This window comes from Pangasianodon hypophthalmus, chromosome 17 (assembly GCF_027358585.1).
Source record: "Pangasianodon hypophthalmus isolate fPanHyp1 chromosome 17, fPanHyp1.pri, whole genome shotgun sequence".
Classification (NCBI taxonomy): Eukaryota; Metazoa; Chordata; class Actinopteri; order Siluriformes; family Pangasiidae; genus Pangasianodon; species Pangasianodon hypophthalmus.
This window is the reverse complement of record NC_069726.1, coordinates 16175889-16199428: the sequence shown is the minus strand read 5'-3', so window position 1 is coordinate 16199428 and position 23540 is coordinate 16175889. Positions and strand designations below refer to the sequence as shown.

Here is a 23540-nt window from a genome sequence, read left to right as displayed (position 1 = left end):
CCTTTCCATAAATAAGGGCACAGTATGAAACATCATTTGGTGGAAGCTGAGATTCTGTAAGACACTGATACGCCACCAGTGGATTAGATAAGAAACTTTTTATCCAGTTAACTTTTTAACCAAAGTTTCTCAACGCACTATATTTTACCATTTTCAGATAAATAAGCAATGAGTTCTTTTTAATATGAGTAATACACTGCATATGGTGTCTTTTGGTCCTTTTGGAAAACTTGATATTAATGCTATTATGGAGCATTCATTTTACTATATATAAGTATACTCTTCAAAATTACTGATGTGAGTAGAACCTTTCTGTTTGTATAAATTTGTGAGAAGAAAATTTAGGTGTTTTTTCCATCAAGACAAACAGAGTTGAACATAACACAGTGGAACATAACAGGGTGGAAATATGAAAGCGAAATTAGCTATGTTATTAGCAAAATGAATGGTTGACTTTGAACATATTTTAAATAGCTTTATCTTACATATGTTTAAAAAAAAAATTTGCCTAACAATGTGGTATGTGTATGAGTGGGTAATACGAGATGATCTATATTGATGAAAAAACAAAAAAGATAGATAATAAAGAGGAGTGTTAGGACCAGTTTAGGAAATTTAGATTTGATGTCTATTCGTGAAAGTGATGTCAATGTAGTCTGGGTTAATTCCTTAAAGGTACAACATATTAATAGGGTAGAAAGTAATACTGGGGACAGTCAAAATAATAAAACGCACTGGGATAAAATTAAATATTCATCAGTGTTTAATTTTATTCATTGCATCTAGCTCTGTTTGAAAAAAAGTTTAGATTGTGAGAATTTGGAGGCATTTGTAGCAGACTACATATTGTCATGTTGTCCCATAGTTGATACTAGCACTGTCTTAAAGGCTTTTAGCTATAGGTTTAATTGGTTTACCCTCCAAGTGCACCTTCCTAAAGTACTCATTTCGAGTGCTATTAGAATTGCAGAGCAGCAAGATGAACTTAAATACAACTATCTGGGTCTTTGGTAGAATATGTTTAATATTTTCCCCATTTAGTGTCCAGTCTGTCCCTTATAGCACAGGTGAACCCAATGAACTGATCTGAATCTGGACCATGTTTGGTCCAGCTTCTTAATGCCATTAAAGCACTAACTGGCTGCTTAAAACTGGGTCACGTTTGTTCCACACTACATTTGCCATTTCCATAACTGGCTCTTACGTTCCTAAAGCCAACTAAATTTGTCCAGGAATTCTCTACGATATTTTCTTTTCTTTTTGGCACGAGTAGTGATTGAACTGTAATAAAACCAGAAACACAAAAGTGTTCAAAAATGGTGCAATTTGGAATGTTATCATCTCATCAAGAGCCACACAAAGGAAATAAGGAGAATTATTCATTCAAAAAGACCTTACATATAACCCACTCAAAACACAGGCAAGAGTGATTGGAGCAAGACGTTGAGCATACAATGCGATGCACATCATAAATTGTTTTACATTGTGGGACTGTTCCATCAGGAAGAAGCTTATCTAGGTGAGCAGGCCCGATGGAAAGTCTAATCATGCTATGGTGAGGTCACTGTTTACTTGGAGAGCTGAGATGGGCTGTTCAACATTTCCTGTTGATATCCACCACTCCATGTGTTGTATGTCCTTTTTTTTTTTTTTTTAGAAAAGCAGTGACTCCTGAATAACCCTCAGGAAGGAAAGACATTAATGTATGTATACAGGAGAACCATCTTGGCTAAATTTAATAAAATTCAACACTGGTTATGCTTGTAAGAACATACTTTGGGTTAGGGTTCGTTGAGGGTAAGTTGATGGTGCACTTAAAAGTTTCATGTTGAGAGATGAATGATAGAGAGAATGAACCATTATTACAGGTTCAACACTAGGAAAGAAAAGTACATAATTATATTATTACCTCTTAAACCCACGTTTATCCCGTAAAAGTATGCCAAATTAACCAATTTAACCAAATTAAATAGCATTAATTCCCAATCCTATCCTAACAGTCATGAACTCAATTTCTCTTATCCAAATGCAAGATTATCTTGTAATCCAATACAATACATGCATTTTTTCAACTTTTAAAAATGAAGTACATTCATGAAGAAGATTATGTAAAGGGAAGCAGGTGACGAACTATAAGATTTATAAGCATACAACACTGCCATCTAGAGATCAGAATGGTAAGTAATTGAAATTTGGGAAAGGTTGGCTTGAATGATCAGAATTGTAACAATTAATTGGCTTTAACTCATAGTACATAAATAAAAATACTGGAGTCATGTGCACTTAGTGTATGTCTATCAGAAGAACTCCCCAATCTGAGATGAGCACTCTTTTCCTGGACATCTCTTCTTTCTGAAGTGGAAAATATTACAAAAGATTTTATATAAACTCAGATAAAACTCTATATTCTATATTATAACAGAATTTTGTTTAGCTTATTTACAGCAAAGGATTTAACACATGGATTTATACACAAGTTAAATAATTAACACGTTTGTTTGTTGGTTGTTTGGTTGGTTGGTTTACTTAGACACAACAAAATTTGGAGACTAAATAGCTAATTAGTAAACTGTAAAAATAAAGAAAAGAAAAAAATGTTTCGCATATTTTCTTCCATCCCCTGTTTTTTGTCATAACGGAAAAAAAGTTATTTTTATGTTTTTATATTAAAACATAATCTTGCTGAAAGTTTATTTCCATCAAATTTGACCAAATTTAGAATTATTCATGATTTTACAGGCATGCACCTAGTGTTGACTGCCAAATTATGGTGACCCTACATAATCTGTCCCTGTTTGTGTGTAATATTGACTGTAATTGGATAAAGCCTGAAGAAAGTCACGTCCAGAGGATCCGTAGGGTTTAAACTTGGCTGGAGAAGGAAGATGTGCGAACTGAGGAGATGGCGCTCCGAACAAACACACAATGACTGCTTGTCTCTGAAGAACGCGTAGCACTTGAGCAGCTGCTACTATCTGTTTAACGTTACAGAGAAATTTCTCTCTCAGCAAACCCAGAGCCAACAACCCAAGCTCCAGGCACATAGCCAGATTACTACAAGCCCCCAAAAGTGGAGGTTTTTATTACAAGCAAAGGGAATCTACAGCAGCTCATGCCCTGACCTGGTTCTACTGTTAGACATTTAACCATAGCAATTAAGTAGGCCTGTTTTCCCTAACCCTGTCCAAAACATACTGCATATTGTCCATTTTCTAGATTCATTGTCAAAATTTTCCCCCAACATTTAGCCATTTAGCCATTGCACCCTATACCACCCATCAGTAAATAAGTCATCATGTAAACCAATTCAACTGAATATACTGTATACTTTGAGAATATTAGCCAGAATAATTAATTATAATAATAAATAATTTACAGAGAAATACAAATTCATTTTTCAAATTAATTCATAAATTCAAATTCAATTAATTAATTGATATTTTTGGGATTTTTGAGTCCCGAAATCACATTCATAGTAACCATGAGCTTATTATCCAGTTATTTAGTTACTGATCTTTACGAATGTTATTTTGTAACTACTATGAATTATTGAGTAACTACAGTAAAATGAGTCTAAACCAGGTAATGTGAGTTTAAGGGATTTAACCAGATTTAAATTGAATTGCTTTTTTATTATTTTTTTTTTTGCTGGGGTGTGGTGCTCGAGAGAGTTGGTCGAACCTAGCTGACCTTCATGCATGTACACACATTCATATACCCTGTAGGGTATTTTCACTGACATCTGTATTACCATAGATAGATAAAGCTATTCCAAAAGCTTCACCCTGTCCTGGCCTTAACCTCAGCATCCAAAAGGAAATCATTTGGCACATACACAAACACACAATATAATTGATCTATCATCCACAATCAGTTATCTTCGGGCCAGTTCCAACATCCTGTCACACACACATGCACACAATGTATGGCTCTATTAAGATCCCCAAAGACACATTTACATACATATATACACACAAAACAGCTAACACAACATCTATGCCTTCCATGATTCACCATCAGACACAGATGCCACACACTGCTTAACGGGGCTCATTGGTATCCCCTGCAGTTGTGTGCATGCATATGGCAGCAAAGGGTCCAGTTCAGGATCATGCTCTCAGCACACATAACTTCTCCCATGGGATTCCAATAATGATCCACACACTAATCCTCTTGCAGAATACCATGCGCACACACACACACACAGAGTACATTAGCACAGTCTTAGGCCCAATTCCAAATCACAAATCGCAGACCTCCCACACTTCCACTAGCAATTATCACAAGGCAAAATCTACTTTGCAAGAATGCACAGCTGTCGTTTTTTAAACGGACACCATTTTTCCTAATACAAAATAATGGTTTTCATTTTTTTTCTTATTGGAATCAGGCCCAAGTCTTATTTTAATAGATGTTATCTACACATAACCATTCTCAGAAAGGAATAAAGGCAGAAACATCTAAACATCACATCACTCCTAATACTTTAATCCCTTCACTGACTACCTGTTTTTTTTTTTTTTTTAATTCTTTTACTACATTTTATACATATGCATACAATCTACATCCATGAAATTGTTGCTAGACACATTCCTGCTAAATCACTCAGGCCATCAAACAACAATTTTGGTCATCCCGAAAACATGACTAAAGGGGGTAGAGTCAGCTTTTATTTACTATGGACCAAAGCCCTGAAACCCTGAACATCTGCAAGCCATCATCGCCCTTGGTGAATCTGAAAATTTAACATTGAATTTGCATTGAATTTAATCAACATTTCTTGATCTACCTGTACTTTAATCTTTATCAGTTCATCTTCTTGTTATAACTTTTCTGTAAAGCACCTTATAAACTCTGATTCTGAAGTGGGGTATTAGGTATGCATCGATATTTGGAGTGAAACTCTGGCTCTGTCTTGAATTGCATTTGATGTATTTCCATTCAGATCAGTGTGTAATGGTGACTGAAATAACAGCAATCATACATGTAGACAGGGCCACAAATTGTCTAAAAGCATCACAATCACTTCTGTGAAGTTAGCATCAGAAGGAAATGTCTGTATTAGATCATATTAAAAGTGGAACAACGGGGTTGTAGTGCATACCTAAGTGCTGTAAGAAAATAATAGAGAAAATATCCCTGGTTCATTCCTGATCTCAGATCTGTGTGGAGTTTCTGTGCATGTTCTCTGTGTGGGTTTCCTCCAGGTTCCCCAGTTTCCTTCACTTCCAAAAACATGCCAGTAGGTGGATTAGCCACTATAAATTGCTCCTAGGTGTGAATGAGTGGGCAAAGGTGTGTGTATGGTGCCCTGCAATGGACTGGCGTCTCATCCAGGTTGTGTTCCAGTGTTCCCGGAATATGCTCCAGATCCAGTGCGACTCTTACCAGGATAAAAGCGGTTACTGAAGATCCGTCCATCCTCTGTACCACTTAACCTACACAAGGTTGCAGGGAGCCTGGAGCCTATCCCAGGGAACTCGGGGCACAAGGCTGGGGACACCCTGGACAGGGTGCCAACCCATCACAGGGCACAATCGCACACACACTCACAGACTCATTCACGCAATACAGACAATTTAGAGATGCCAATCAGCCTACAGCACATGTCTTTGGACTGGAGGGAGGAAACCAGAGTTCCTGGCTGAAACTCCCGAAGCACAGAGAGAACATGCAAACTCCATACACACAGGGCGGAGGCGGGAATCGAACCCCCAACCCTGGAGGTGCGAAGCATCACGTGCCCCCGGTAACTGCAGATGAATGAATGAATTATTAACACATGTACATTTGGCCAATAGACTCAATGGAAGTTAAAAAGAACCGCGATCATAGATATTATAAGATAATCCATTACAAAACACTTTCAGTCAAACACACATATAGAGAGGCACATGTTATTATGGTGAGGTATCTCTATTTGTATCTGTAGTGGTTGGTGATCCAGTGCAGTAAATACACAATGTTAGCACTGAATGTGCAGGAATGATGTCTTTTCATATATTTTAAGTGCAGTTTTATATTAAAATGGAGCCCAAGTAAAAAGGGGAAAATGTAATCAGTAAATATAAAGCAAAATCTATTTCCATTCTTGCTTGTATTGGGAGTAGTTATGATCTAATTACCTGGCACCAGTATTGAGAATGTTGAAAAACCAACAAGCCTTATTATGACTGAAGCCGAAAATAACCGGTGACAGTGTCTGGCTCCTGTGCAGCCAATCAGGTTTATGGAACAGTCTATATATTACAGTTTCACTTGGCTCTGTGCCCATGTTTTAGATAAAAACAAGGTAGCAGCTTATATTACGTACTGATAGTGATACCAGTCTGAAAGTAACAACATAATATAATCCTCTGTATTGATCTACAATATTAAATTTATTTGATAGAGCAGTTTGTTCACTACTACCTATTGTCCTCAGACGTATAACTTACAAACTTATTATAATCCATCATATAGTTATTCACAGATAGAAGTCTATATAGAAGTCACAGATAGAAGTCATATAGCTGCTAGCTATCTCTATTCACAGCCTATAAAGAGCTCTAAAAAGAGAGTCACAGGACTCGGTTTTAGTAGCTACTGTATTTTATTCATATGTTATATTAATGCCTCAAAATTAGATTGCTGAAACAACACCACAGCTGTCTCTGAACCAGGTAACTAATGTTAGCACACCACCTAAAGACCCAGATCTGGTGAACAGAGGGCTCAAATCACACACTCTTGCTCATTATAACCAAGGTTGAAATATAAAAATAAGAAGAAACTCAGCAGCAACTGTGTAACAATACAAACTCTTCAACAAGGGTAAATCAGTCGACGATAATCTATAATTCACTAGATTTTTACCTTATAATGCCGTACCTGTTTAGCAAGAAAAATGCTAAAAACCCCAACTCATGAATATTAAAGTATAATATTAGACTGTCTGACTTTCAGTTGGTTTGTTTACTCTCCCGTAGATTATCACTATCTCTCCTGATTGGCTGCAAGCTTCTGCCACTCACCGTGTAGTCTGATATCTTTTGGGTTCTGAGCTGGCTTATGATGTATGCGTACAGATTTGCCACCAATTCTGATCCAACACCCCTGACAGACTGCTGACTGTGAATTATTGTTAAATGACTGTCAGGGTGACTCAAAGCAGCTCAGGAACATCTGCTTATAAGCTATTTTAACCCTGATGTAATAATCATGGTTTTTCTTTTTCAACAACAAAAAACCCTAATCACTTGAAGGTATAAGTTAATCAGGTTAAAAGCTCATACTTAAGGCCCAGTATACATGATATCTTCTAGCTTTTAGCATAATAGAAAATTTGTCTTCTCAAAGAAAAAGCAATATATCATCCATCCATGTTCCATACCACTTATCCTATGCAGGGTCGCAGGGAGTCTGGAGCCTATCCCTGGGGACTCAGGGCACAAGGCGGGGGAAACCCTGAATGGGGTGCCAACATATAATGGGGCAAATCTGCACACACGTACACACTATAGACAATTTGGAAATGCCTACAACTCGTGTCACTGGGGGAGGAAACAGGAGTGCAAACTCCGCACACACAGGGTGGAGGCAGGATTTGAACCCCCAACCCCGGACGTGTGAGCCAATATATCATTTCAGATCTACCAATTTTCTTAACTACATTAATACACTGAGTCACAGGTCCAGCATCGAATGTACACCAATCAGCCATAACATTTAAACCACTGACAGGTGAAGTAAATAACATTGATCATCTCGTTACAATGGCACCTGTCAAGGTGTGAGATATATTAGGCAGTCAGTGGTTTTAATGGCTGGTGGCTGGTGTACATAACCAATACCAAAGTCATGACCATAAACAGTAGGCTGAAAGAACTGTAACCCAGCCAAAGACTACTGCAAATAGTCACTTACAGCATTATGCTAAAACACAGGATCTCTATACTATGAAGTTGTATGCATAACCATACTGCACATACAGCAGCAAAAAAATTGAGAAAATTTGCAAGGGAGAAGATTTTCATATAAGTGAGATTATAGCTCTTCTTCTTTAATCATTCATTCATCTGCAGTAACCACTTTATCTTGATCAGGGTTGTGGTGAATCTGGAGCCTATCCCAGGAACACTAGACATAGTGTAAGGTGGAAATACACATTGGCTGGGACTTCAGTCCACTGCAGGGCATGCACACACACTTTCACAGCTAGGGGCAATTTAACCTAGCCAACTTCCAGCAGATTTTTGCTAAGTGGGAGGAAACCGGAGAGTCCAGAGGAATCCCATACTGAGACACTGAGAGAACATGCTAAACTCCATATGGACAGCAACCTGAGCTCAGGATCAAACTAGATCTTTTTGTTACACTTTAATTGATTTATTTTGAACACTACATTTATTTATTCAATGTTTAACCAAAGTGACTTAAAAGTGAAACAGAATCCAATCAAAGCATAGAGCCGAGCATTTGAGGGTTAACTGCTAGATCGAAAGCCAAAAGTGGTCCTCTGGGAGTCTCACAATCTTTTGGTTTCTAGCACAGAACCATAACAGCAGAGCTATCATTGCTAAATAAGATGTTGCAGTGCACTAAAAGTGAGACACTTAATTATTTATGCAATAACAGAACACATCAAGATGTCAGATACTGGGCCATTTAATTAATGGAGCAATAAAAAAATGGAACAAGCCTTTAATGACTGGCTCTGGTTTACGAGAAGATTGTAGTTTGTTCAGTGCATTAGTATAATTATGCATGACCACAGATCTATTTATTATTTAGTCTTTTGCATTGTGTTTAATGCACATGAAATGATGATATTGATTGTAGGCTGATTCCATGTTTTAAGCTCAGACAGTATCCCACACACACCCAAAACTTTGCTGTGTGATGGTCAGAGAAATAAGACAGAGAAATAAGAGGGAACATCTGCAGCATGTTTACACACGACACCATGTCTGCGGACAGCTGCCGAGCGTGTGTCTGCCAACTTGTTTCATGTTTTATGTGCGCTGACTCTCAAAAGCACAGAACAAGCCGATCCTTCCTACTATACAAAACAGCTGTCTGGGGATTAGGGACAGATTAAGACCACTTCTCTTTCTGGTTTTTGGGGTGCTGAGGTCAACGTGCTGCACCAGTGGAACAATGAAGGTAGGCAGAACATGGAACTGGAAAACACGGGGAAAAAATGGTTCCTCAAGAACAGGAAGTGAGTTCTACCTGTTGCTGTAGCTTTATTTTCTCACAGTATTGTTGAAGTGTTAGCTATTTTGTTGTTAACATTAAAATGACAATTTGTACATCAAAAAGAACATATGCCAAAACAACAACCAAAAAGTATTAGATTTTGGGCAGCTAACAAACCTAAAATAAAAGAAACAGAAAATAATATATACTATTGTATTCCTTACCTCCCTAGCCACAAAACAGGAAAAATAAGGTGGTGGTGTAGCAGTTTTTCTAGAGGTCTCCACAGTGGATCATTGGTCCGCATATTAGATTTGGCACAGGTTCTTCCTGACGCAGCCCTCCCCAATTTTATCCAGGCTTGGGACCAGCACTATCAGTGTACTGTCGTGTGCAACCCCAGTGGCTGGGCTTGGTTCCCTGGCCTGGGAATCGAACCCGGACCACAGCAGTGAGGGCACCAAGGCCTAACCACTAGTCCTCCAGGGACCAGAAACAGGAAAACAGGAAAAACAAGTAATCAAAATAAATGGTACCCATTCACTACATCTTCCAAACAATTTAGTATGTACTCACAGTACAACAGTTTATTATTAAGAATACAAGTGAAAACCTCATTGATATTTTTATAAATGTTCTGTGTTTTGGTCTGGCAGTGTGCTTTAGCCGGGAAGGGGAATCCATTCTGTCATTCATGTTGTAGTCCACCCTAGAAGAGCCGTAACACTAGTAAATATATCCTGCTGTCAGTCTGTCAATGGTGATGTGAAGTGCATATAAAGGAAGATCTTTATACTGTAAGGCATGAACCTCTTAAACACCATCAAGCTGCATGATAAACCATATAGCTTGAGAACCAGCAAATTATACTACTCAACATTTGCCTTTTCTAGCTGTGTTTGTGTCAAAGCCTAAGATCCATGAAGCATGGTTGTATTATTCTGCCATCAGTACCATTCCATATGGGTCTCTCTAGGGGTAAGTTAACAGTTACGTGAATTTCCTCAGATATTTACAGCAGGAAATATCATGAACATCCAATTCCTGAAATATGAACGTGGCACAACAATGGAGTTCTTATAGTGGAGCACAGTGGGCATTGAGAAGGGAAGTATGATCCTTAACTCCAGCAGTTGTCTTGAGCAGCTGAGGAAGTGGACACAAGAGGAATTGGGGGGGGGGGGGGGTTGGAAGTGGGCACGTGCCAGACGTAGACAGGTGGGTCTACTGTACATGCTACCGACCCACTCTTCTACACTTTGAACCAGTGTTCTGTATAGTCAGTCATAATTTAAAAGTGGATTTGAGGCTTGGGGTTTTAAGAATGTTCTGGTTCAACAATGTTAACAATAATTATAAGAATGATGAAATATTATTCTATTACTATTATTTCACCTTATTTACTAAAGTGCTTTTTTCAGTATTTTGATTGTAATTGGTCAGAAGGAGTTGAGTGATTTTTTTACAACAGCAGCTCGGACAGTAGTTACGGATGTAACGTAAATTACAGATTTATATAAATTTACTCACTTTAATACATGTGGACGTTCCAAATAAACAGATCACAAAACATGTAATTGTTGATATGGTATATATATAAGTTTTCTGTGAATAGATGTTTATTTAACATTTTTGGAAAGATTTTCTGGTGTCAGTCCTGCTCCTTTACGTTTTCTGACACAAGAAATCCTTCTGGATAGAGGGCTTTCCAATTTCTCTGTAACATTAGAAGCATTTCTTCTAACTTCAGTTTAAGGTTTTATTAACTTTTTAGAGATATAAAAAAAAGAGAGGCTGGTGAGGGAATGACTTTTTATAGCTGCTATAACTGTGATATGGCTGTTGTATAAGAGGAATAAAACACTTCTGGAATGTGCTGTTATTGGAAAAATAAAATCACACCACCCTGTCATCTTTTCCCTATTTTCCTATAACAGCACTCTCCATCATGTTTTATTCCTTACATAACGTTCTCTCCATCAGACTGCACATGAGCTATGAGATGATCATAAAAACAGTTTATGTACCATATTGTATATAGCTGCTGCTGCACTTATAACTTCCAAATTTTATAATTCCCAATATGTACAGTAATACAAATCGGTGTAATGATGGCAGAACAACAAAAACACAATGTTTTATTAATGTAGTTATAATTGAATAACAAATAACAAAGTTCCTCGATATGACAAAGTCATGAAATGGTTCTTAGTTGAAAACAATGTCTTGTGGACGTTTGTACCCCAATTTAACCACCTAACAGGTGTTCTCAGGAGCAGGACTGAGGCTCAAAGCATACAAAAACACAACAAGAGCTTGTGTCTGGAGCACAAGCTGTGATCCTGGTGGTATTTTAATCTCTCATTCTTCACCTATGTGCCTTTCTCCAGCCTCCTTCGCCATACAACATATTCCCTCTTTGCATCTGCTCATTCCATCAAATAAGCCTCATCTTCTTACCTCCAAAACATCCAAAGAATTCCCCAAAGCAGCTCATCACATTTTCCACACTGTCTGAAAGACCCATGATGTATAGGAGGATGTTAAGGAGGGGATAAGAAGAGCCATAAAGGACAGATGAGGAATTTCCTTTTGGTATTTTACAGACTGTGTATAACAAACATATTATCCTCTAATGACACTGATACCCAGATCACAGGCCCTGTCATTTGTATCATGAACTTGAAGAAGACTCACGAAGGCAAAATGATACAAGATTAAAGGACTCAAACCACCAGACTGAGCAATAATAGAGCATCAAAAGGCCAAGGCTACAATAGAAGCTCCCCAATGCTAAAACAATAACAGAGTTGAAATATACTTATTTTGTGAGTTAGATCAGATGCTTCTGCATCTATATCTACCTCACCTACCGTTTGCTTTCTACCTTCTGCATTTAAAAGAAAAAAAAGAATGCATCCGGTGCATGTACTGTTTCACTACTAATTTGACTTCTCTTGTGATTATGTACACTTCCATGATGTACATTTGTAGCTTCCATGATTAACAAATGATTATAAAAGTCCTTATTACTCCAAAATGATGGATGCTAAATACCAAATTAGCAGTACATGAAAAGAAAAGAAAGCAAAGTTTGTGCCTTCCAAACACAATCCCTCAGTAATACTAAATTTGCTACAGTCATACATCATTTACTTCATATTCATAATAACTGAGATGGAACTGCAAGGGCTTCCCTGTTTAAAGCACTGCATTAAGGAAGAGGGAGCTTTTAAGGAGCTTCTGATGAAATACATCAAGCATTGTAGTGGAAGCATGCCATCCAAAAATGGGGCTGTTCAATAACAGATAAGCTAGAAAATAATTTACTACCACATTTAATTTACATTCATGTGTGTCCATTTGGCAGAAGCTTTTATCCCAAATGACTTGTGAACAGAAAGAGCCCAGAAGTGTTACAGTTGTAGGAAGAACCATAGATAGTAGTAACAAATGCTAAAACATTATTCAGAAAGAAAAGATAAAGTGATCTAAGCAGATACAAATACTTTACTGCACTACTGCTTTATTTTTAAGAAAGCTTCTGGTTGAAACTAGAGGGATGTATCAGGACTACGATCCCATAGCATGCAGCAAAAAAGTCACACGAGTGGGTGGTTTTTAATTTTCTTGACTTGCCGTGTGAGTTGTAGATATGAAGCTAGCAGGACAAAAAAAATGACCAGATGATCAATATATATCAATATCTTCAGTGCAAGCAGGGCTGGACTATTCATTCCACAATTACAGAATGTCAAGTGAAAAGAGTGGTTTTATCACCATGTGCCATTCACCAGACCAGTGACTGTCCCTGATGAGTGACTACATTGTCGTGTGAAGTTCTCTTGATTGTTATGAAGAGAAGAGAGCTCCATAACAAAGTTATGTCTGACTTGATTGATTTGGTTGATAGCTAGTCTTTGACTGTTACCCCAAGTTTCTTGGAGGGGCTTGTTGGAAATAGTGACAATAAGGCAAGCTTGCCAGTGATATTATGTTAAATCAAATGAATAAGTTGGAGGTGGCCAAGGCTATTGGCAGTTACAAAATGGTTGAATCTAAAAGGGTTCTTTGGCTTGTGCATCTGGAGGAAACCATAAATATTGGGCAAAATATTTGCTCAATCTAGTTGATATAATTTTTTAGGTTCATTCTTGTCCAGAACTACATAATTACAGAAATAATTCATATTACATAAGGTTGGGTTTACGTAAATAACATTTCAAGACAATGTCTGAGTTACGATAGCAATACTATTAATCAATAACTTTGGTAATTTTCTAAGAGTATTGGGAGTATCGTCAGTAATTTTCCAAAACACCACTACTCACAGCTAACTAGACGTTTTCATTTTCACAGCTGATTTATTTTTCCTTCTGCTTCTACCAAAATGGTTTATATTAATTAAAAAATAGGGATTTATAGATCTTGCAATCTACTTATAAAATATTACACAGCTGTCCTGTTGACTTCATTCACAAACTTTGTAACTAAATGGTGCAATGCATATTGTGTGCAAACATGATTATTTTGCCATATATTCCATTTGCAGTACAACACTGTGTTAATATATAGAGTGCATATATATATATATATATATATATATATAACATTCAGCATTCATTTGCAAATAAAAACTTTACTAGTGACTATTGATCTATAATTATTTCGCAGAAAGAACTGGTTTGGCCAAAGCACACAATTCACATGTCCAAAACCTAATGGCTATACTGCAATTCCACATGAGTAGCTCTTCTATTGACCAAATTAATGTTTGGCCAATGTAATATAGCCTTATAAACAGTTTACACCCAGTATTCAAAGTAATCCTACAGACCTGTACTTAGGAACTGCTGCTGTAATCATAAAGACTGTCTTGTGTTCCTCTCAGGACTTTTAATCACAGTATGCTTCACACTTAACATCGTTTCAATACACTTAGTACTGATTGCTGTTAGTCTTCTACACCTGTATACTGTAATGATTTAGAATTCCACTATCTGCTGTCACACAGAAGAGTATGAGTTCCCTTTGGTTATTCTCAAGGTTTCTTCATCATGTTGTCTCAGAGAATTGCACTTTGCCACTTCTGTATTTACTGCTAATTTACTGCTAATAACGGTATGTATGAACTCAGCAGCCCTGTAAAAATAGACACATACCTACCCAGCACTATGTCAACACAGCTAGACATGCCTCCACAGAGTGTCTAAGTCAACAGTGGTAATGTATGTTAGTGCCAGACACAGGGGCTGGGTTCAGCTCATACCTGTGCATTAGCAAATGCTTTAAAGTTTATGACAGTCCCTTTTGTGTGTGTGCTGCTTCCCCACATTATGGAATTGCAAAAAGGTCTACAGCCTGGGACTTTAAAAGAAAGTTGCTTACTCCTACAGTTTGTATGTCCATGTCTCCTATCCATACAGAGTATTAAACAGAGAGCAATCCGTTTTTATTTCATCCATTTATAAAGAAACACTAAGATGAGATAAGAGTGTTAAAAAAAATGGTGGATATATTGATGGTCTTCCAAATCAAACAAAGCTCATTTAGTCCACTGCCTCCCTCTGTGACATAATAAATGATCCATTAAATGGATCATTTATTATGTCACAGACGGAAATCATTAAAAATCATTTAGAATTACTCATGTCGAGTTTTTCATTCATTTACAGTGTCTTTCCATTTCTCACCAATTTGAATGCAAATAATTAGAGCACCTGTAAACTTCTGCTTCTAAATTCAAGTGTGAATTTCTAAATAGACAAAAGTATCAGCTACCTTCATATGTGCTGTGTTCAGATTCCAAAAATATGGCAAACTTGTGATTCCAGTGTGACAGTAATGTACTATAATATATTTAATTAGAACACCTGTACTTAGAGTGGTGTATATAATGGCTTCTAATATGTTATATTTAATTTTAAGTGCATTAAACTGGATTTATAAGATACATTAACTTTTTGAGGATTTGCAGTTTGCTCCAGTTATATGATGTCCTCTCAAATAGCAGTGAAGGCATTATTGAGGCATTATTGAAATCTATAAAATTGTCCTTGTATACCTACAGTATATTTACAGTATTGGACACCTGACCAGTCACACCCATATGTGCTTGTTGAGCATCCCATTATTGATTCAGTCCCCCTTTGCTATTATAATAACCTTCACTCTTCTGGGAAGGCTTTTCACTAGATTTTGGATCGTGGCTGTGGGGATTTGCTCATTCAGCCACAAGAGCATTAGTGAGGTCAGACACTGATGTCAGACAGGAAGCCCTGGCATGCAGTCAGCATTCCAGTTCACCTTGAGGTCAGGGCTCTGTACAGGCCTCTCAGGTTCTTCCACACCAAATGTCTTGATGGATCTCACTTTGTGCACAGGGGAATTGTCATGCGGGAAAATGTTTAGGCCTCTTAGTTCCAGAAAAGGGGAATTGTAATGCTACAGAATACAAAGACACTCAATACAACCTGAAACTTTGTGGGAACAGTTTGGGGAAGACCCACATATAGGTGTGATGGTCAGGTGTCCACATAATTTTGCCATATAGTGTATTAAATATTTACTAAATTACAGGCCGGCACAAGAACATGGGCTCAAGAACATGGGCTCATGGGCTCAGGTTACCGAGATATGCTCCCGATCCACCATGACCCTGACCAGGAAAAAGCGGTTGCTGAAGATAATTGAATTTACTCAAGTATGGCATAATACATAAAAACACTTTACAGTTATCAAAGTCTGTGGTGATACTGAAGCCACAGCATAACATGCATTCATTACTTTTATATATAAACACCGATCAGCCATAGCACATATACTAAAATTGGAACGATAACGTTGCCTTATATTGTGTAGGTTCCCCTTATGTCACCAAAACAGCGCCGTCAAGGCATGGACTCAACAATATCTCTGAAGGTGTGCTGTGGTATCTGATATCTGTGGTGTGCTGCGATGAAAGACGTTAGCAGCTGATCCTTTAATTTCTGTAAGTTGTGAGGTGGGGCCTCCATGGATCGGACTTGTTTGTCCAGCACTTCCCACAGATGCTCGAACGGATTGAGATCTGGGAAATTTGAAGGCCAGGTCAACACCTTGAACTCTTTGTCATGTTCCTCAAACCATTCCTGAGCAATTTTTGCAGTGCGGCAGGGCACATTATCCTGCTGAATGAGGCCACTGCAATTAGGGAATACCGTTTCCATGAAGGTGTATTTGCTCTGGCGTACTTAGTCTGCAACAATGTTTAGGTAGGTGGTATGTGTCAAAGTAACAGCCACATAAATGCAGTACCCAAGGTTTCCCAGCAGAACATTGCCCAGAGCACCACACTGTCTGCCGGCTTGCCGTCTTCCCATAGTGCATCCTGGTGCCATCTCTTCCGCAGGTCCCAGGTAAGCAACGCCGCACACACCCAGCCATCCACATGATGTAAAAGAAAACGTGATTGATCAGACCAGGCCACCTTCTTCCATTGCTCCATGGTCCAGCTCTGATGCTCACGTTCCCATATATGTATATTCATCCATCTGTTGTTAAAGCATCTTCCACATTATGTCACACAGTCCCATGGGCAAATAGTTTCCCCTATGGACAAATAGTAAATCAATACTTTTCAATCAGTCAAATGTACTAGCAGTGTTGTCTGCCAAAAGGATCCAAATTTGTAGTTCCCACAAGGCTCCTGTGTCTTTAAAATCAATCTGTTTCCTGGCCATTATTTAAGACAAAAGATGTTTGGGAAAGACTTGAGAGCTCTACTAAACTACTATACAACAGCACTTTAGCCAAATCTGTTCTCTATACGGTGGTATAAGTTGACACATCTGGGTTAGTTAACCTCACTTTGCTAGGCTGTTACTGTGACAATGTCCATTTAAAAAGAGAGAGAGTGCAGAATAGATATGGAGTAGAGACCATACACTTTACCATAATGTGCAACAGGAGCCACTCGCTTAATAAAAAGAATGAAGATGATATTAAATTCAATTTTTTTTCTATAGTGAATAATATATTGCCCAACAAAAGACAGAAATTAAGAAAAGGCAGAGAAGCATGTGACACATATGACAACGTAATCTAGATTCTGTGAATCTGATCCCAAGACTAGATCCCCCTCTCCCCTATATTTGACCATGATTGGCTGTTATATTTTATGACAATAAATGTTGTCATTTTTCAACAGTAACTCAGATTTTCGATCCTTTATCCTCTATCCTTGTTTCTGAAAACACTATGGCAAAATTTCTGCTGTAACAGTTGCAACAACATTTTCACACCACTACCCCTGAAATGGCATAATCCTAAAAACAAGTTTAAAGTGTCTTTGAAGCCTTGAGCAACACTTCATAATTCACAGGTCGATAGAATAGAAATTTCCTTATGAAAAACAGAATGGTGTAATTTTGCTTAAACACAGTGCTCTTTTAGGGGTTATAGTTCACACATCCTATATGAATGCAAAGCCAGTTTCTGCATTTCTTATGAAAAAAGTAGCACATGCGCTTTCTCTAATCAAAATGAAAAGTCGTGTACTCTACATCCAATATGCATCTTAGATTTCTCAGATGTCCTGACTATATGTGTTCCAATCACAGTATATTTATGTAACATCAAATTAGAGACCAAGAAACATCTAATAGAATTATGAGAGTGAAAAACTGCATGGTATCATGCAATCACCATCTAATAATCCATGAGCCAGTGTTCAAATGATATGTGTGACCTCAAAATGCCTTCAACAGACAAGCAACAGCACGACATGTAGATATGTAATGCCACGGCACCAGCTGATTGAAAAACAAAGCAACATTCAGCTACAAAAAGCTCCTTACCGCATTGTTTGCATGCCCATACACTCTGAAACAATGCTAAGAAATCACAGATTTGATCTCACAGCAGTTACAGATGCCAAGTCCAAACAAAGTGAACTCCATTACAAAAGCAAAAATACAGGTCTATCTTGCAACTGTTAAGTGAGTAATACATTCAAAACGAGGCCACAAAATGACAATTATTATTACATTACATTGTTATAGCCATGGGGAAAGATGTCTAAAGTTATGAGGGCATGTTTAAACAGTGGTAGAATAGAAAATAAATTCACTGGAGGCGCTGGGTTTAAACAATGAGTTGTTTAACAAAGTTGAGAGTATTCACTCCATCACTCACTCACTTTTTAGTAACCGATCAGGGTCTGGGCTGATTGTGGGAACGCTGGGCGTAAGGCAGGAATACACCCTGTATGGGACTCTAAGCCATTGCAGGGCACCATGCGCACACTCATTCACACCTAAGTTATTAGCTAATTCATCTACCGGCATGTTTTTGGGAGGTAGGAAGAAACCAGAGAATCAGGGAGAACATGCACAGAAACTCCACACAGAGAGTAACTCAAGCTCAGGACTGAAGCTGGGACTCGGGAGCTGTATGGAGGCAATGCTACCCACTGTGCCGCTGCTCCACGTGAGCTGGGAGTATTAGTAATTTTAATACTTATTATATACCTCAGAACACAGACTAGTTATCTTTGGAAAACGAGCAAAAAAATGTTATTGGGAAATACCATAAAATTAACTTTACAAGGGGAAAACAGCTAAAGATAACCTTACAGTGGCAGATGTCAAAAAGCTTACTGCATAAAAAACCCAAACCCATATGATCCAGGTAGTTATCTAGCCAGTCTACTAATGTAATAGCCCTATTACTGTGGCATTGTAGAATTAAATATATAAGATATCCCCAAAATTATAAACTCAAATTAACCATTTTATTAACCTGAAAATATTTGCCTGGTTAATGCTGATAATCATACCTGTTCTGAGTTGGTATCATTGTGGGGCTACTGTATTTCCCCTTCAGACATTAAGCCAATATTAAATCCATTCCTATACAGATTTCTGTTATGTTCAACAGATTATTTGGTATAAGTGTGGATTCTGTTACTGCCCATTCTGCCAAAAGCACAGATTTTAGTCAATAACAGATCACCATCTTAAATGTTGACTTAAATGTTTTTCAAAGCAACTCTTTCACTGAAGATGGTCAGTAATAATAGCACAATGAGTAGTATCTATTAATAAACTTGGCAAGAATAAACACACACAGACAATAATTAATGTTTCTAAACACAAACTGATGGAGATCCATGGGTAGGTGACAAAGATCACAGTCAAAACTATACAGATATGGGTTTAATATATGTTAAAGCAATGTCCTGGCTTGGCTTGGCTTTTTGAGAGCATATTAAAAGAACATTTTAGGTCAGTTTTACAAAATGGTGTAAAATAGGTACCAAATATTATGTGATGCTTCACATGAAAATATTTCAATCTAAATAATTACTAGTTTCTGAAGCTGATCTTCAGAAAATGAACATAAATATCTATTTATAACATATGGCTGCAATTTCTCTTAACAATTAATATTAAAAAAAAAACAGCAGAACACAAAATTAAGTGTAATCCTAGTTTTTAGAGTTAGAAATGCTTTTAAAAAATGAAATCGCAATCAGAAGTCCCACGAAAGTTCCTTAAATTGTGCCAAGTTCAGCACCACAACAGGTAGAAAGCTCCATCTATTCTCCATGGCTGTGTCCCAAAAACCTCCCTGTTATCTGTGTAAAGTGCACTACATTCAGTATGAAATAGTAGCTTCTACACAGTATGTAGCTCACTGTGTGTTCAAGAGGCAGGCCTTTGGTATTGAGCATCGTGCATCTCTGTGCGCTTTTACGCGGTGTGACCTTTCATCCAGGCGCAGGGAAATCATGCGGCTGCGATCAGTCAAGCACTGGGTTGCCAGATCGGAACTACTCTTTCCACATCAGATCAATTCAATTCTTGGAAATCAAAACATGGGAAGACCCAAAATTCCTCTAAATTAAAAGATAAATACAATCCCTGTTCTTCAGAAAAGCTTGTAAAACATCAGGTTGCAGTCACACCCCCACCAAGGTTCTTCACACCTAAAGCAAAACTTTGCGGCTGTGATTAACCGAGCTCAGTGTTGCCAGATTGGATGGACATGAGTTCACTAGGTTTGCATCAATAGCAATAGATGTCTTTGGGATGTAACCCGAGCACAGATTGGGGTGGCAAGGTTTATTTCAGGAGGGGCAAGTGCCACACTGTGACAATGTTTACATCTAATAGTGTGTCATTTTTTTTTTTTTTCTCCAAACCCAAAGAGGGTGTAAATACTGAATTTACGGGAAAGCGTTCAATCTGGCAACACTTACCAAACATATAAAGTTTGAGGGAAAAGTTTGTTTTAAAAATAAATAAATAAATAAATAAATAAAGATGGATTAGATAAGGTGCTTACCGCATGTTTGGCACAGCACGTGAGTTATATCCTTTCTCACCGCGCGCTTGCTCTGCACAGGCGGAGAGTGCGCGCGCAACACCGACGCGTCTCCGGTGGGTTGCGTGAAGAACACATACCGCGTCCCTGCTTTCACCCGAAAGCACTTATCCTCCCGGGACCAGATAAGAAACACCACGGCGTCCTTCCTGAGCCCTCCCGTCTTGATCTCCCACACCCGGTGCACTCTTATCCTACTCTGATGAAGCTCTGCACCCGGGTCCGGTACCCCATCCACACGGAACGGTTCTGTTTTGTACCCTGGTCTCTCCGGGGATTCCTCCAGTACCCCCTCAAACACCACCCCAGCGTGCAGCGCGAGGTCCCGCACCGGGATGGAGAAGCAGTCGGGCTTCCCGCACTCACACACGGACAGAGACGTCAGGAGTCCGCAGATCACGCACAGCAGGCGCATTGTACCGGAGGTTTCGGCGCAGGGAATGGACGCAGGTGGCACAAAGGAAGGGCACTTTAAGCCGACTGTGTTCACTCGGAGTGCACACTTGCACTGCTACTGGAGAGGGCGGAGTTGCCCAAGGAGAAAATCTGAGCCTTGTGTGAGAGGATTTCCCTCTTCACAGCCTCCAATCAACTGTGGCATCATTTATCACCGAATGTGCATTAACATCCTTCATTAAAGCAATCTGATATTCAAAATATAAACAGCATTATATTATCAGTTAAATGCATGTTTAAGGCAAAACACTGCAGCTAAATAGGGCAATAAAACAACAATAGATATCACAATAGATATCTTTAATAATGCCAAGTATTATGTGCATACTTAATAAAACTAAAAATCTAGTCTTTCAGTGTTGTTAGAATTAAAATATTTATTTCACTGTGAAGACACTCTCAAGAAAAAGACTTTTACAGACAACTTTGGTGGAATTGTTATTTTAAAAAATATTTTACAGTGTAAATCTGATAAAATAATTAAAAATTTTGTGAAATTCCTCTGTAATATTGTTCTAATTAGGGATAGGATTTAACATGTAAAATTTCATGAATGTAGAAATTATCCAGAAACTGAGATGTTTGGTTCTGAATGGAGAAAAAATTATTTTAGGGACAATTTTTTTTAAATACAATGTGGTTTAATATGTTTCCACTCTAGTTGGTGTGGTTTATAAGGGTTATAAACTGTATAAAATTCAGAAATGATTCAAAGTTGCTAAGCATCAAATAATGCAGTGGTTTAAGAGAACATGTGTTATAGATGCAAAAAATAACTGAGGTGACCAAAATTGTCGTTTCTACCCGTAGTGTCTTGCTTTCATAGATAAGGTTAGAAAAAGATATTTACTAGAAAATTCTGGAAAAGTTTTTATGTTATAACCCCATGATACCCAAATACCAGCATAATTTCACATTGTACGGACATTTAGTTGGACATTTTAGACTTAAAAATGCAATTAGTTTAAAAACTAAGAGCCAACAACAACAAAAAAAAATTTTGGATACTGCAGCGTAGCATAATTTACAGTAACACAAAGGTCAATGGAAATACTCCTCAAAGACAGCAATGCATAAGTGTGATACAGCTGTATTTATACTGCACACTGACTGACTGAATCGCTTTTGGTAATAAAAACAGGGGCATAGTGTGTAGGAAATAGTGGAACTGACTACCTAGACCCCCTAAGTGGATTCCGACTGAAAACCTTGCCTTGCAGGCCACTGAGTCTACTGTACCGAGTCTTTCTCTACAGGGAAATTTGGAACACCGTGGGTCGAAATAGTATGAATAGTGCAATGTGTGGTGAGGGTGTGGCATGGAGGGTTCCTTTTCTTTCTTAAGCCTTTGCCCAAAAAAAAAAAGTTTGCCTCAGGGACTGATTCCTATCATCACGTTGGCACCCTGTTATTCATGATCACGTACTCTGTTCACAACATGGGCCTTGTTCAAGTCTCTAACAGAGATTAGGATTAAAAACGCAGGAGTACACCTTTAACTTCATTTATTGTCATAGTTCACTGTGCTGAAATGAAATGCAGGTGATATGGTAAAGACAACAAGAAGCATTTTGTTGTTTAAGGTTATCATCAGATCTGGTTTTAGGCCCATTGTCTCAAACTTGCATGAAAGCAACCCGCAGTAATATGAGTAATCTAAGTGGTACTCATACTCTGACCAGAACAACACAATGATTGTGAGAAATGCATTTGTCATACCAAGTGAGATCAGATTGTAAGCGAATACTCCAGCTGGCACTTTTATCCAAACTCAATGGATGGTCAGGAACATCAGGTGAAGAGTTCAAGATTCATTTGATACTCTCCATTGCAGGTTCGCAAACTTTTTGTAGCTAGTGACCCATTCAACTGTAAAATAAATTCCACAGACCCCCCTTATTTATAGGCTACTTGTTTTTGAAGTTTGATTTATTCAATTCAAGTGACCAATCAAACAGGCTAATTTACACCAATGTAACTACATTAAAAAAAATCACTGACCCCCTGGAGACACCTGAGAAACACTGCTCCATTGGATGAACAACTGATGAGCAATTGTAGGAAGCCGCTTTTTTAAACCGAATCATTACTGAACCATACAACAGAGTAATTAGACTCAGTTCCTGCCCAAAGTCTTTGACCTTTTTTATGAAAAATCATCAGAAGTAAATTAAAACAAGAATACGAAGGTAAGCAATGACACACATACCTGTCTGTTTTCATTAAAAAGAACTTTTCTGATTACCATACCATTGTAGTCATACCACAACCATACCATTGTAGTCATACCACAACCATACCATTGTAGTCATGTAACAGCATTACCAAATACCTTCATTCCTGCTGCAATACACAGAACATCCAGGGATTTAACTCGTGTTTTAACTTACACACCATCCCGCAGTCATATCACTCCTGTGCTTTCTAAACTACACTGGCTTCCAGTTCAATCACGTATTGATTTCAAAGTTCTTATCTTAACTTATAAAGCAGTACATGGGCTGGCCCCAGAGTATATTTGTAATTTGGTTCTCTTA

The 23540-nt window shown here is 38.0% G+C and overlaps 1 protein-coding gene across 8 annotated transcripts in view; it reads right to left on the bottom strand.

The window, feature by feature from the left end:
• Positions 1-21010, bottom strand: part of nrg1 (neuregulin 1) — an 82052-nt gene extending 61042 nt beyond the window's left edge. For 6 of the 8 annotated variants that reach the window (XM_034312649.2, XM_034312650.2, XM_034312646.2 and 3 more), the window contains exon 1: positions 20509-21004. In XM_034312649.2, the coding sequence (XP_034168540.2) occupies positions 20509-20962 (454 nt within the window). In that variant the 5' untranslated portion in view covers positions 20963-21004. Of the gene's footprint in view, positions 1-20508 lie in introns of all 8 variants that reach the window. The other 2 variants (XM_034312644.2, XM_034312645.2) reach the window with 2 other exon arrangements.
• Positions 21011-23540: the final 2530 nt, after the last annotated feature.